Raw genomic sequence first — 15,674 nt, forward strand, 5'->3', positions numbered from 1 at the left:
ATAAATTTGAAATTGACATCTACTCGAGCTTCCGATCCAGGCAGTACTGTGAGCACAGAATACTGCAAGAAGAGCTAGAACTAGACCCTCGCTAATGAAGCCGTCTCGTAAGCACACGTGACGACTAGTTAGCAACACCGAATCCCGAATCTTTGGATTATCGTCGTGAGCACACGAGATAATCAGGAAAACCCGAACGACCCCGAGTCTCGTCCTCGTGAGCACACGTGGACGATACCCAGAGTCACCAAAATCCCTTACCCCATATTCTGATGCATTGCTGCACCCTCTGCCACTGTGCGAACACAGGGTTGAGGAGGTAGCCCGACACTCACCGACAGTTCACCAGGTCGTGCACTCACGACCTGGTGAATTTGAGGTTAACCTCTAACCTCCAGAGCCACCTTTACGTCGACGTCTCACTACTCCTTTTGTCACTGTGCGCACATAGGGCAAAGGGAAGAACGAGACCAACAAAGAGGATCCATAGAGCCGTGCGCACACGACTCTACGAGTCCGAGGATAACCTCAAAATACCGCAAAACCGTTTCGACTGCCATTGTGCGCACACGGGGCGATCAAAGCCGTTATTTCGCGACGCATTCGGATCAACGTAGACGTGCGTACACGACTCTGCCGTACCCAAATGAAATCCTTACCTCAAAATCCGTCACCGTTCCATAATTCCGACACCAACCCGATGTACCGATGCCGCAACCGTATAGTCGTAATTGCACCGTAATTGCATAGTTACTCTCAGATATTGTTAGTCGCGTTAGTTTAAACAATTCCGATTGTTAAGGCGAAATCTTCCTAACGAACCGCGAATTTGATTTTTGTTACAGATGGGATTTAACATCTAAAAACCCACGTTATTGTTTTTGATACGAAATATACATCATTATTGTTATTATAATATAGAAACAGATTCATTATTAACCCTTTCCCCTAACCGAATCCTGGGTCCGACTGAATATCCAACACCTGGGGGAAACTTCTACCGTTGCAAGTTTCTTACAAATGTGACAAACAGTAGTTCGCGGGAAAGACTGCTCTTGCTCCCAAGTCAATGGCTCAATAGGTATCGGGTACCAAAATACTGTTTCAATGTTTTCAGCAAGTTGTAAAAGCTCGCCAACAAACCATTTGCAGGATCAGGTCCTCTATAGCTACGATAATATAAGTGTGAATCATCGTTACTGCATTTCATATAATATCCAATACTAAAAGCTTCATGCTGCTGATAAGCATTTCCGACTTTAATATCTTTAAGGGGATACAAAACCTTTAAACCCTGGAAAAAAGAATTCTATGTAAAAATGACAAAATCAAAATAAATCATTTAAAAATTTTTATAGTGATATTTGGTGAAAATACCTACAACTTTATTATGCTAAAACCTTCATTATCTCTGCTGGCCCATTATGGCACTTGGTGCAAGGATTTGTGAATTTTTTTACTGTCCTTAAGATTTCAAGTGAACGAATGGTTTTTTGTGCTCAAACTCATGGAGAATAGTCTGTACACCTGTAGTTTTGGTATAAATGCAGGAATTTTAATTTGAATGCTTAGAAATGATTTGGCGATGAAAAAACTGCATTTTTTCGCTTATTCTGGCATCTTTTTGTGTATAAAACATTTTCTAAACGTTCAAATCAGAATCCCTACATTCATACTAAAACTACAGGTGTACAAACTATTCTCCTTGTGTTTGAGCCCAAAAGAACCATATGTTCACTTCGAATCCTACGGAGAGTGAGCTGAAATCAGTAAAAACAACGTTTAGAGAAAATCAACTTCAAAGTTTATGATTATTGTTGAAAGTACAACTTAAATTAGTGCTTACCAAATCCTTCGGGGCCAAGTGTTCTATGTTACACATACATAAAACTTAACTCTTAGCAATTATGAGATATATTCACTTATACCTTTAGGCTCTTTACGGCTTTTCTTACCTGCAAACAAAAAAAGGCATTTCATAAAATAGTACATAACGATACGTGTGACTTGAATGGTTCATTTTTACACGGCGCAGTTAGCACACGAGCGTAGCCAATATATATATATATATATATATATATATATATATATATTTACACGGCGCAGTTAGCACACGAGCGTAGCCAATATATATATATACGTATTGTATACAATTTTATAGCACAGACGGCTAACATCCGCAAGTCTCGCCTATTCGTGACTAAAATAGTCCTTATTTGCACCGTGAGGTTAGCGCACAAGCGTAGCGAGTCTATCTGTGTAGTCCCAGATAGGCGTGACTTAACAGCGGATTTTAGCCTATTGTGCTATAATAGAACATTACGATACGTGTGACTTAAATGGTTCTTTTTACACGGCGCAGCTATCACCCTATTTACACACACACCCACACCCACACACACACATACATACATATATATATATATATATATATATATATATATATATATATATATATATATATATATTGATTAAATAAATCATACACGGACGGCTTATAGGTGTACGGGGTGGCCGATGACGAAGTCTAGGTGGTGCGCTCCGTAATTTTTTCTGTCTAGGTATATACATCACTTGAAGGCGGTGTCTAGGTGTACGGGATGGCCGGTGACGATGTCTAGGTGGTGCTCTCCGTAATTTTTTCTGTCTAGGTATATACATCACTTGAAGGCGGTGTCTAGGTGTACGGGATGGCCGGTGACGATGTCTAGGTGGTGCACTCCGTGGTTTTTGGTGTCTAAATGTAGAAATTATTCTATGGTAGTGTATCAGAACGATCAGTGATTTCATTTCATAGTGATAAAAATGTTACAAAAAAAAAAAAACCGTGGTCGAAAGGTGCTAAAGATGCTTATATTTTATTTTTAGGGGAAATATGAAATACTTTAAAAAATTACGAAAAAGGACTGAAATCTCTAAACAAATTAACTTTTAAAAAAGTAAAAGGTTAGGCGAGTTTGATATATTCCGCAACGGAATAACAGATAAAAAATAACGGAGATATATTAACCAAAGTCAAGTTATATTTAATACTAATGAAGAAACAAAATTTTTTTTGGTCAATAAAGGCTTACTTAACTTAAAGTTACGTTATATAATGATCAATTAGGAACAACTCTCAAGATACTTACTACGTAACTTGCCATGACTGTTTCATTGTACTTATGGTGTATTTATGACGTTCTAATACATGAAAAGAAAATTTTAGTTGTTCACCAATAAACAAAATGAAACGGTTGGAGTTGAAGAAATGCATAATGCACCATGAAAGCAGCCGTGCGAGACTCCCTGTGTGTGAGGCTCTCCTGGTGTGGGACAACACCAGGCATACTCACTAAAACTCCCGCTCTTAGAAGGCCGCGAACCCCCCCCCCCCCCCCCCGGTAGCCGCTTTCGCATTCCTTGGAGGGGTCGCCTGTCTTAAGCTATTCTAGCCGTCAACTAGTCTTGCAAGCAACCGTCATTGTTCTTCGCGCGGAGAACCGTCTCCACGTACGCCGTTATCTCATCCCAGTTCTGCTTACTATCAAGCATCGTTTCAAATAGAGTCTCGGGCATGAACGCCCCTATCGTCAGCTCTAGTACTATACGTTTCTCGGCCCAGCGGGGGCATTCAAAAAATGTGTGTCTCATGTCGTCACCGCAGTACTTACACCCCGGTGTAGCCACCCTGTTCATCGCGAACAGGTAGCTCCTAAAGTATCCGTGACCGAAGAGAAACTGGAAGAACATCTACGGGGATTAGCGCCGCGATTACCATCGATGCCTTGGCCACGACCGTCCGGTAGGAGCATGCTATTCTAAGGGCTCCCCTTCGCTGTACAGCCGTTATCTTATTCCGATACATATTCATACTCATCCCGTCGGCCCACACCTCTGCTCCGTATAATAGAATAGAGTTGGTGGTCGCCATGAGTAGCCGCCTGACTGTTGGCCTAGGCCCGCGCACGTTGGCCATGAGTCGACTAAGCTGACCTATCCTGGTCATGGCCTTTTTTACAGACGCGATTTAGATGTTCTCCATAGTTCAGCTTCGTATCCAGAGTTACCCCTAGATACTTTGCTGATGGTTTCGTCGTTATAGTCTCGCCGCCTACCTTCATCGGTATGATGGTAGGTATCCGTTTTCCTGTCAGGAGGACTATTTCGGTCTTATTAAGCGCTAAAGTCAAGCCGTGCTTTGACATCCACCATAGCACTCTACTCATAATCGCGTTTAGTTTCGCTTGCGCGATGTCCACGTTACGTGCCAGTATAACCGCGGCTACGTCGTCTGCGTATCCCACAAGTATCACGCCTCCCGACATTTCGAGTTTTAGAAGCCCGTTGTACAAGATGCATCAGAAGTCCGGCCCTAAGATCGAACCCTGTGCTACTCCTGCAGTTATAGGTCTTCTTCTACGTCCCTGCTTCGTGTCATACTCTATAACCCGATCCCTCAGATAATCTTCCGTAAGACGCATAATGTATTGCGGCACACCGAAAGACTCTAAGGCATCATGTATGTTGGTCCATCTTGCTGAGTTGAACGCGTTTTTTACATCTAACGTTACCAAAACTACGATGTCACTAGTCGCCTGTCTAACCTCTTCTACCCTCTTTACCGTGTCTATTACCTCTCTGATGGTCAATCGTCCTTTTCTAAAGCCATACTGCTTATCACAGAGGTCTCCCGCTTCACGTACGGCGCTAAGTATACAGCAATAGACTCAATGGTCTATAAGAAGTGTCCGCGTCCGCTTCTTTTTCCGGTTTTTCGATAAGGACTAATCTTGCCCTTTTCCATCTCGAGCTGAATACACCCTGTATCAGGCACAGATTGTACATGGGGTTCGCGCGAACTCTCACTCGGCAGTTTATCCAGCCGATACGGATCTTCCCTTTTTTGAGCAGAGCGGTGGCCATAATCTGATCTATTTCGACCACTGCCACCCTCTGCTCCCTCGTGTTCGGCTCGAACAGATGGACTTTGGCATCTTCATCGCCCGTCTCGGCTGTGATAGCACTGCGGACATTACCTGCGGACTTACCTACGCCAATCAGAACGCCGCCCTCTTTTGTCTTGCTGAGATACTTAACCTCCGTATTCAGCTCCTCCGGCTTTACTCTTGCCTTGATCTGTCCCAAGATCTCGGCGTAAGTTTTTCCCGGTTCCGGTCTTACGACGATTGCATCTCCTCTCCGCCGCGGGGTCCTCTCTGCCTTTTTCCTCAGTTGTTGAGGCTGGTCTTGCTCCTGATTTTTCTTCTCCTTCTTCTTTGCCTTTCTTCCTGCCGCTAGTTGCCAAGGCTATTGTGCCTCTTCAGTTTTGTAGCTCGTGGAGGGTGCCCTTCTGTCCTCTTTCTTGTCTTTTTTGGCGTGGGTACCATCTCCTCCGTCGGATGATGCCCATTCCCTCTTCTTCGACTTTGTCGTCCTCTGAGGCTTTTGATTGTCCGTTCTGGGTTGTTGGGGGGACTGCCTCTTTGCAGCATATTCCATCTTGTCGAGGGTCATGAGAGCTTCGATTATGGTGGATCCTATAATAGGTAATCCATCCTTAATCGTAATATTCACGTTCTTCTGCTTCTCCAGAGTTTTCATCATTTCTCTGGTCGTGCACCTTATTTCCAGTAGCTTGTTTCGCAGGCTGGCATGATCTTTTAGCCATTCCTTTATGGTCTGGCTCTCTTTATCTATCGGTGTCTTCTTCTCGAACCGGTACTCTGCTGCGCTCATGGCGCTGGCTATGCTGGTACTGCTGCTTGCTTTGTGGATCGGATATCCACTGTCTTGTGCTGTTGGCACCCTTAGGGTTTCCAATTCCAGGATTTCCTGTGTATTTTCTTGATGTTCGTTATTGGTCTCCATGTTTAGTAGTTATCTTCATCCCGGCATGTATCCAACCACCCGGATCCCCCTGTCTATAACACATGACTGAAGGCGGTACCAGACTGGGCACATCATACCGGGGTATAGCATGCGCTATCGAACTAGTCCACCTCGGCTCTCTCGAACCTCCCACCACGAACGAAGGTGCTCGGCTCTCTGGAGAGTTTCCCGCAGACGTCATTCGATATCACGCACTCGCCTAAGCCGATTGACCAGAATTGGCTAAATTCCGGCCTCCCGTCTCGCACGTCAGCGGAAGCCAAAGATGGGTCAGGTCACTTCCGCATGCAACTTAAGATCGCCTCGCCACCCAGGTTCTCCTTTTGGCAGCTCACGGGTCGCAACGCACGGCCAACACGGCGATTCGCTTAATTAGTTAGAGAGCAGCGTTCCGCTCGTTTATGGGGAGTGCTGCTCTCATAAGCCCATCACCCGGTCAGCTGCTAAGGTGTTAAGGTAGCTGCCTTCGACAAGGAGTGAACATTTCTATGAGATTATTATTATTATTATTATTATTATTATTATTATTATTATTATTATTTTTATTATTATTATTTTTATTATTATTATTATTATTATTATTATTATTATTATTATTATTATTATTATTATTATTATTGGCCAACGTGCGCGGGCCTAGGCCAACAGTCAGGCGGCTACTCATGGCGACCACCAACTCTATTCTATTATACGGAGCAGAGGTGTGGGCCGACGTGATGATTATGAATAAGTATCGGAACAAGATAACGGCTGTACAGCGAAGGGGGGGCCTTAGAATAGCATGCTCCTACCGGACGGTCGCGGCCGAGGCATTGATGGTAATCGCGGGGGTAATCCCAATGGATCGTCTCGCGACTGAATGCAAGCGGATCTACGAGGCTCGCTTAGCGTCGAATAGCATCTCGATCGTCGCGGAAGAAAGAGAAAAAACAATGCGCAATAGGCAGACTAGGTGGACCGAATGTCCAAAGGCTAGGTAGACTAGGATCCTTATTAAAGATGTATGCCCGTGGGTGGACAGGAAGTGGAGGAGGTTAACTTTTACCTTACCCAGTTTCTCTCCGGTCACGGATACTTTAGAAGCTACCTGTTCGCGATGAACAGGGTGGCATCACCGGGGTGTAAGTACTGCGGTGACGAACGGGACGACGTGAGACACACGTTTTTTGAATGCTCCCGCTGGGCCGAGAAACGTAGAGTACTGGAGCTGACGATAGGGGCGTTCACGCCCGAGACTGTAGCTGAAACGATGCTTGATAGTAAGCAGAACTGGGATGAGATAACGGCGTACGCGGAGACGGTTGCTTGCAAGACTAGTTGTCGGCTAGAATAGCTTAAGACAGGCGACCCCCCCCCCCCCCACCCCGAAGGAATGCAAAAGCGGCTACAGGGGGGGTTTTTGCGGCCTTCTGAGAGCGGGAGTTTATTGTATTTACCTTTCTATTTATCATTGTTAGCATCATTTCAAAGCCTACTTTACATCCTGCAATTTCAATATTCTCTAACTGTTTTATTTATAATTTTAGATCTCCTTCTATTTTTTTACATAGCTTAGCAGTGTATTTTTCGTATAGGATTTTTATAGACCGACAGAATTGAGTCAATGATAATTTCGTTATGCCAAAAAATTTGTCCTGTTCTTTTGTCGAGCAACTGTAATGGAACTAAAGAAGATCAAAATATATAGTTAATCACACTACTTTCATACATAGACTGTTGCTTGTATTTATTAGCATTATACTGAAAAAAATACTGCCGTTTCTGCTGTAGAACACGGCAGTTTTAGCGAGTCTCACCACAATAGCGACTTTTCAGTAAAAACAGCGAGTGGCCACTGGTAGTTTTGGCAGGTCTCGGCGAGCTGTCTCTATCTCGAGGATATTTAGGTTATGTATCACCTTTTAAACCACCAAAAATCTTAAGAAAATGTTTTTTTAATGATTAATATGATTAATTAAATTAAAGTTATAAGTATTGATCATTATAAGAGAGAAAAATACCTTGAATAACAACCATCAACTTATTACCATCCCATTATCGCATGCAGAGTGACTATTAGCAAATAAGTTACGTGAACATTTTGAATGTTGTTACTTATCAGTCCCATAATGGTCATTACTTTATATTTTATCATAATACTCATTAAAAAAATTAATTTCTTAAGATTTTTGGTGTTTTAAAAGGTGATACATAACCTAAATATCTTCGAGATAGAAACAGCTCGCCGAGACCTGCCAAAACTACCAGTGGACACTCGCTGTTTTTACTGAAAAGTCACTACTGTGGCGCACTCGCTAGAACTACCATGTTTTACAGTAGAAACGGCTGTGTTTTTTTTTCAGTGTAGTGCCGTCAAAACCGTATTTTACTAGAAGAACGAATTCTGTGTTTGCATCTTCATTGAAATCTCATTTCAAATATTCAAATAATCTCATTATAGTGTGTTCTAATAAACTTTGTAAGGAAACCTCGCAATTTATTTCACTAATTTCTAAATTGTTAGGCATTGCTGCTTTTTTACCTTCGCAACCTATATCATAAAATATTTTGTCATTAATAGATTTATAACTGTGCATATTAATAATAAAAGCTTAACAAGAGAAAAGTTAAAAAAATAACTTAATTTCATTGTAAAACGATATTTTTACAATTTTTTTGTGCTTTAATTTTAGTGAATGAACCGTTTATTCGCTCACCTATCTATTAAGGTTGTGCTATTTACCTTAAGGTCCAAAATAATTATTGGTTAATTTCCTCATGACCCATTTTCATCAGGAAATTTAAACAAGCTGCCAAAATCACTTTCTACACGCTTAAACACGTTCAATCTTTGACCATGTTCGCATGCCAATAAAATTAATAACTTACCTTTCTATAAAGTGGGTAAATATTACACTTATGTTTCGAAGCATTTTTTCTCAATAAAATATACGACTTCTTTGTCAGGTTTGCCTCAATTATTAAATATAATGCTTCTTGTGGAGTCATTTTGGTTTCTTCAATCTTTTTATTTATTTCTATCAGTTCATAGGCGGACCCCGGATGACAAATTTTATCCACTAACTGTACTCCACTTTCATTTCCATTTAATTTTAGTTTTTTTTTTAGATAAATCACACAACTTATCAGTACTTATCTGAGTGCTGAGATCAGTCACTCTTGTTTTTCGAGTTTTCTCAGAAGCCGACTCCAATGGTATTTGTGGTCGAGCTCTGTTACAACCTACAAAGAATAATTAAATAAGACAGTTGTAATTGCTTGAAATCAGGAAGATTATCGCTCATCTGAACTGTCGACAAAAAAAAAGATAAATAGTTAATAAAGAACAAAAGATTGTGCACTTTTTACGTTTTTAATGATATTTGAAGTAAAAATTTCACGTCTGTCCAATTATACTCTACTTTCCCATTCCAATAGGCCAAATTGTTAATTTGCGTCATTAAAAAATTTTAATGTGTCAGGTTCTTATATAAAATCTTATCTTATACAGATTATAAAATTATATATGTATAAAACGTATCGTGCACAACAACACAAATTTTTAATTTATAAACAAAAACAATTACCTGTTTGAATAGGTTTATAACAACCTAAATTAAACGTAATATCAGTTTCCAACTAACTGACATACTCTTTTTGAAACTCTGTAATATTTCTTCTATTTTTGGGCGATTTATTCAATTTTTTCGTAGAATTATCGAAAAAAGATCTTCTGAGTTTTTCTTTAATATCAACCTTGATGTGCGCACTTCTGTCTAAATGAAAATTGTCCAAAACATACACCACTACAGAATCTTTTTGTGTTCTAAAATCTAAATTCTGATTATTTTTTATCACTTCTACTAAATCCTTTACCTTTATTGTTTTGTCGGGACCCGAGGAGATGAGTTCCGCCGTGACAACGGCGTCGAACAAACTCAGCGAGGTCGACGTAGAACGCGTGGCGCCATCTCCCGTGCTCGAGCTGAGCAAGCGAAGTCGCGACTTGCAGCGATCGCCGGCACGCCAGTTGACGATAAGACGCCAAGCAAGTGGCAGCTCGTGCAGTCAAATCTAGTGAACGAATCGAACAACACATCGAACACACTAGCATTGCGATCTCGTCCGTATCTCCGTCGAAGTGATTCTCTGGTGCTCGTGCTTCCTTGCTACATTCTCTCTCTCGTTCTCTTTATATTCTCTTATTTCACTCTTTCTTTCTCTCTATCGCTGCCTGCTATTAATTAAACCAATTCTTTATTTAATTAACTAAACTGGTATCCTCAAACTTATATTTAGAACTCTAATTGTATCAGAATTGTTCACCGCGCGAATTGCCAGAAATCTTATCAGGCATTGATATACAGTTATAAGAATGACACATGTCCAGGATAAAAGTTAAACTATTTGTTAGCGTTTCGTTTCGATGGACAGTTAGGCTTTGAGTAGCTTGTAATCTCACTTATACTAGAATTATTGCAGATGCTAAAATGCTTACATTTGCTTTCTCTAGTTGAAGCTACACGTAAGATTACATTACGGAGTAAGTATAATAAAAAACTTGCGCGGAAACAGTTTATTTCAAAATAAATTACGAAAAAATATTTATCTTATACTATATCTATTTAAATACCAATAAAGTTAAAAAATCCAACAAATCTAAAAATAAAAGAACGATAACTTACATCCTATAAGCATTACAATGATTGTAAATATCTTTTCCGCATCAGTATTTGGAGCAACATTACCAAAACCAACTGAGGTTAGGCTACTAAAAGTGAAATATAATGCAGTTATATAACGGCTCTGAAACAAAAAAAAATGTTGGAAAATGAAATACTGTCCCAGATTTCTTGATAAATGATAAAACATGTTTAAAAAGTTAACAATAGTTTTCTCAATATCATGGTTCTCTACAGTTATCTTAAATTTACCATTATTGCGTTTGTGGCTAGTGTCTAGCACAAATACACGTAAACAGGAAACGCATATCTCTTTCTCCGCCGTCTTGGACCTTAAAACACTTCAACAGGTTATCGTATGAACGTAGATTCAAGAAAAGAATAAATAAGTCAGAGTTCTCGTAAAATCTTAAGGTTTTTACACTATAAGTATTAGTGTAATAACATAGAAAAAGTAATAGGAATAAAAATATGGGACAGCCGTTAATACTGAAGTAAGTGAATACTGAAATAGGTGTGTTGTAGACTTCTTTTTTTTTTAATAGGTTGAAACGGTCTGATCAATGTTAGTCGCGAACCCCATCACTAACTCTTTTATAACTTTTAAGTATAATTCAACTTTTTTCCCTGTAACACTTGTGTTACCGTTTCAATGTTAATAAATATTGTATTCACTTAATTGTTTAGTATGTCTATTCGTTTATTTAAAAAGATCAAGTGTTCCGAACGAATGGCGATAGTTGATACCATTTCGTAGGCTGCGTGCACAGCGTTCGTTAAGGATCGTCCGGGGCCGCTTTCCTCCTTCGGTAAGGCGACACGATTATCGTGCAAAAAATTACAAGAAAAAAATGTTTGGATTAAACAATTGAGTGAGCGCGTGAAAATGTAACGAGCAGATTTTTGCGAACTCTCGAAGACTGCAGATGTGTCGTCAGATAATTTTGTGCAATAAAAACACTTAAAACCTTCTTGATTTGTGTTTTCCTCTGTGCGCGTTTCTAAACACCAGCTACAACTTGTAGAACTAAGGAACTGTGTTTTGAGGTCATTATAATGTAGCCTTATTGCCTCGAAGATAAAAAGTTGTTCTGGGTTTAGAGGGCTTGTCACACTGTTGGAAATATCTGGCTGGATATCCATGTGGAATAAAAAAAGTAGTATCAAAAATTCTTTGAATAATACTTTTTTATATTTGATGAGCATTAATGGAAGTACCATTGAGATATTAATACCAAAACTGGGATTGTGAGCTCTAGAATTTTCATATTTTAATAATTTCATTTAAATTTTATTAATGAAATAATACAGATTTTAGAACTCACACTCCCCTTTTGGTGTTATCATCTTAATGGTACTTCTATTAATGGTCACCAAATAGAAAATAAGTATTATTTAAAGAATTTTTTATGGTACTTTTTTCTAAATTATCCAGCTAGATATCCATTTGGATTATCCACGTAGATATCCATGTGGAATCTATGTGGAATCCACGTGGAATCCATGTCAATCCATGTAGATATCCACGTGGATAATCCACATGGATATCCAGCCAGATATTTTCAACAGCGCATGTACGTTAAAACTATTTCTATTAATCAACTTCAATATTTTATTTTGTAATTTTTGTACCAGATCTTGATTATTTGTATACACTCCACCCCAGGCTAAGATTCCATAGCTTATCATGCTATGGAAAAAAGGATAATATATTATTCGTAATGTTATCGTCAACATGATGTTTGCTAGCTTATAAAAAATATGTACTAAGTACTTCGGTTTTTTAATTATGTATTGAATATGTTTATTCCACTTTAAATTATAATCAAAAACAATCTTAAGTATTTACAGCTCTCTGCTCTAGTCAACATCCTATCCTGGATTTTAACTTCACTACACTATTACAATAGCTTCCGAATGTCATGCAGAGTGTTTTATCTACATTCAGTGATAATTTATTGACCGCCAGCCAGATTTTACAGTTTGCTATAATAGTACTTTTATTACTATTCTTTAAAACAGGGAGAGTTTGTCGAAAATCCACCCCCCCCCCTAATACTATTAATTTATTTCAGAAAGAAATTTCGATATAACAGAGATCATGTAATGTTTTGTCAACTATTTCTAAAGCTTTTTTTGGAATCATAGAAGCTTCATCCAAAATATTTAAATCCGCGTTTCGTAATTTTTCTTTGTCAGATTCAAATTGTAAAAATGAGACTTGGATATTGGTTAAATCTAAAGGTAAACAAAAAGTTCTATGACTTGACATTTCCTTTGGAAGTAATATCGAAGCTATATCAGTCCATGCATAAATAAAATTCTTTTGTTTTGAGAAATAAAATAATAAATTAATGTTTTATATAAAAATGTTTTTCCAGAACCACCAGGACCATCTATAAAATACATCTTATGAGTTTGTTCGCATAAAATTTTGAAAATATTTCTTTGATCATCATTTAATTGAACATACATTTTTTCAAACATAAATTGGCAATATACGATTTCTTCACTGTTATCAATGTTATGGAAATCGATTTTGTTTGGCATAGGCCAATCAAATAATTCACACGATTCATCGTCTGTTCCAAATATTTTATTAACATGTGAAAGTGCAAGATTTTCATTGTTTTCAGTAAAATCTCCTGTAAAACTATTTTTGCATTTATTGCATATATCCTCACCTTGAATATTTTCTGAAAGTAAAAACCATGCATAAAACTGTCTTAACTGAATTAGTAACATAACAGTGCTTGCTTCTTCGAAAATATCCATAATTTGAGAATCATGTTCTAATAAACCCATTGCAATAGTGTCTTAATATGTACTGTAATTTATGTTTTCGTGTGTTTTTAAAGCTCCAAATAAGGTTGCACCTTTTATTTTATTTAATATTAATTTTAAACAAAATCTTTCGTGATCGTTAGGTGAAAATATATTTAATCTACTAATTGTAATATATTTCTTTACATTTTTTCTCTATCGCCATATTTTTTTTTGTCATATTAAATATATAATATTCTGGAATATTTACGTACTTTAAAGATTTTGCAAAATTATCAATTTTATTTAATTCAAACCAAGCTGTTAATGGCGTTTGCCAACTGTTTATTGCACTTTTACTCATTTCAAATATCTTATAATTTTTGTGTTTTTCATGTATAGGCATATTTTCAACTTTATGACTTCTATTACAAATCGGAAATTTTTAAATCGCCAAGCTGCTTCCATTGGACTAAGATATCTACCATCGAGATAATTTTTAATTCGTTAAGTTTTAATTACAATTATCATTTTGACATTTTTGAATTTTAACAAATGCTCTATCACTACCTTTGTGACTATACTTATAGATATATTTTATGCTCTGAATAGATGCACAGAATTCAACATTTATGTGGCATTTGTATTTCATTAACAAAAATATATTATATGGTACAACCATTGAATTATTAAATGGAATTTCTTCCTTATTTTTAGTTCTATAAATATGATTTTCGGAACTACTGTCTGTTCTTTTATAGTGAGGATAACCATCTTGTTTTATTATTGTTACATTAGCAAAAGGTTTTGGAAATTCTTTATTGCATTCATGCTTAAGATTCTTAAGACACGGACTTATTTCATCATGAGGTCCATGAAGCATATGTTTAAATAATAAATAATTAATTTCTTAACTTTTTCATTATTTAAAATTATTTTAGCGGATAAATTTATCAATTTGTTCTTAGGTTATTAATTTGTTGTCAGGATGTAACATTATTAAAATATGTGTATATGGTAAACCTCGTTTTTGAAATTCAATTGTATAAACATAAGCTAATACTTTACCAAATTTGTTTTCATTATATCATTCATAATTGCTTGTAATTTTGTGTGAAATAGTCTAACAGTGATATTTAGTATATCATTTCGATTTGTTATTTTTGGAAATTTTTTGAAAATTTCAATTCTTTCCATTTTAGATTGCACGTTACGGTTATGAATAAATCTGGTCTACTACATTTTCTTATTATAGCCATTGCATCCTGATAATGTTGTTGCATATATCTAGGACCTCCGATGTATGCTGATGGTAGTATATAGAGATTTCCAATTTTTCTTTTTTTTTCAAAATTATTAGAAATATTTGAAGCACTATTGACGACTGTATCTAATAAACCTTGATAAAATTCTATCCTTAATTGTTTTAGGCTATTTTTAAAAAGTTTAAGCGATTATTTTCTATCATTGCATAACTATGTATGAAAAATTGATGTGTTAGTCTTCCTGCATACAACAAAGGTCAAAAAATTTTTTCATCAGTTCTATAGGCAAGTCTATATGAATAATATTGCAAAAGTGTAAGATTTTCTTTAACACGTGCACGATGATTTTTAAAGTAATTAGTACTCTATCCCAAATCACCTAGCGGAAAAATTATTAAAAAAACCATGGAATCGACGAATTGCGACAATTTATTCAAATATGTATTTTGTGGATGATTTTCTGGTAATTCTTTAGGGTATATACAAAGATCGTAATTTCCTGGCAAATCTGAATCTGAAACAATAATTGCACCACATTCAGCGGACACAACAATATATATATATATATATATATATATATATATATATATATATATATATATATATATATATATATATATATATATATATATATATATATATATATATATATTGTTGTGATCGAGCCTGAACGTTGCGCGATTCGAACAGAATCGCGCATAGCGACCTTAGCAACGAGATTAACGACGTCGCGGATGTTGTTGTTTATGTTCAGTCTGGTTCTGTCAGCTGTTGATAACAGTTGTGTTTACGTTCGAATAAAGAGTCCGAGTTAAAGAGTAATTTTCTATAAATAACGTGTTGTTATTTTTATTACTCGAACCCGATTATAACATTTTGGGTGCTCGTCCATCATGCTAGTGTTTTTTTTTTTTGAGTGATTATTTTATGTATCTTCGATCTGGTAAGGAACTCTAATAAATTTTATTTTGATGGTTTAATTAATGACAAAGCTTGTATTTTTAAAGTAGATTCTGGTTCTGATGTGACTATTATAAATCAAAAATTTGTTGATTCAAAAGATATGAGAATCCCTATTAATTTTACAACACTTAAGTATCCAACTGGAGAAAAG

General features: G+C 37.0%; 1 protein-coding gene across 9 annotated transcripts in view; it reads right to left on the bottom strand.

Moving 5' to 3' along the window:
* The window catches only part of LOC100117692 (potassium voltage-gated channel subfamily H member 6), a 536,423-nt gene that overhangs the window by 243,937 nt on the left and 276,812 nt on the right, over positions 1-15,674 (bottom strand). For all 9 annotated transcript variants that reach the window (XM_032602146.1, XM_031932880.1, XM_031932886.2 and 6 more), the window contains one exon: positions 10,536-10,656. In XM_032602146.1, the coding sequence (XP_032458037.1) occupies positions 10,536-10,656 (121 nt within the window). The remainder of the gene's footprint in view (positions 1-10,535; positions 10,657-15,674) is intronic.

This window comes from Nasonia vitripennis, assembly GCF_009193385.2.
Source record: "Nasonia vitripennis strain AsymCx chromosome 5 unlocalized genomic scaffold, Nvit_psr_1.1 chr5_random0003, whole genome shotgun sequence".
Classification (NCBI taxonomy): domain Eukaryota; kingdom Metazoa; phylum Arthropoda; class Insecta; order Hymenoptera; family Pteromalidae; genus Nasonia; species Nasonia vitripennis.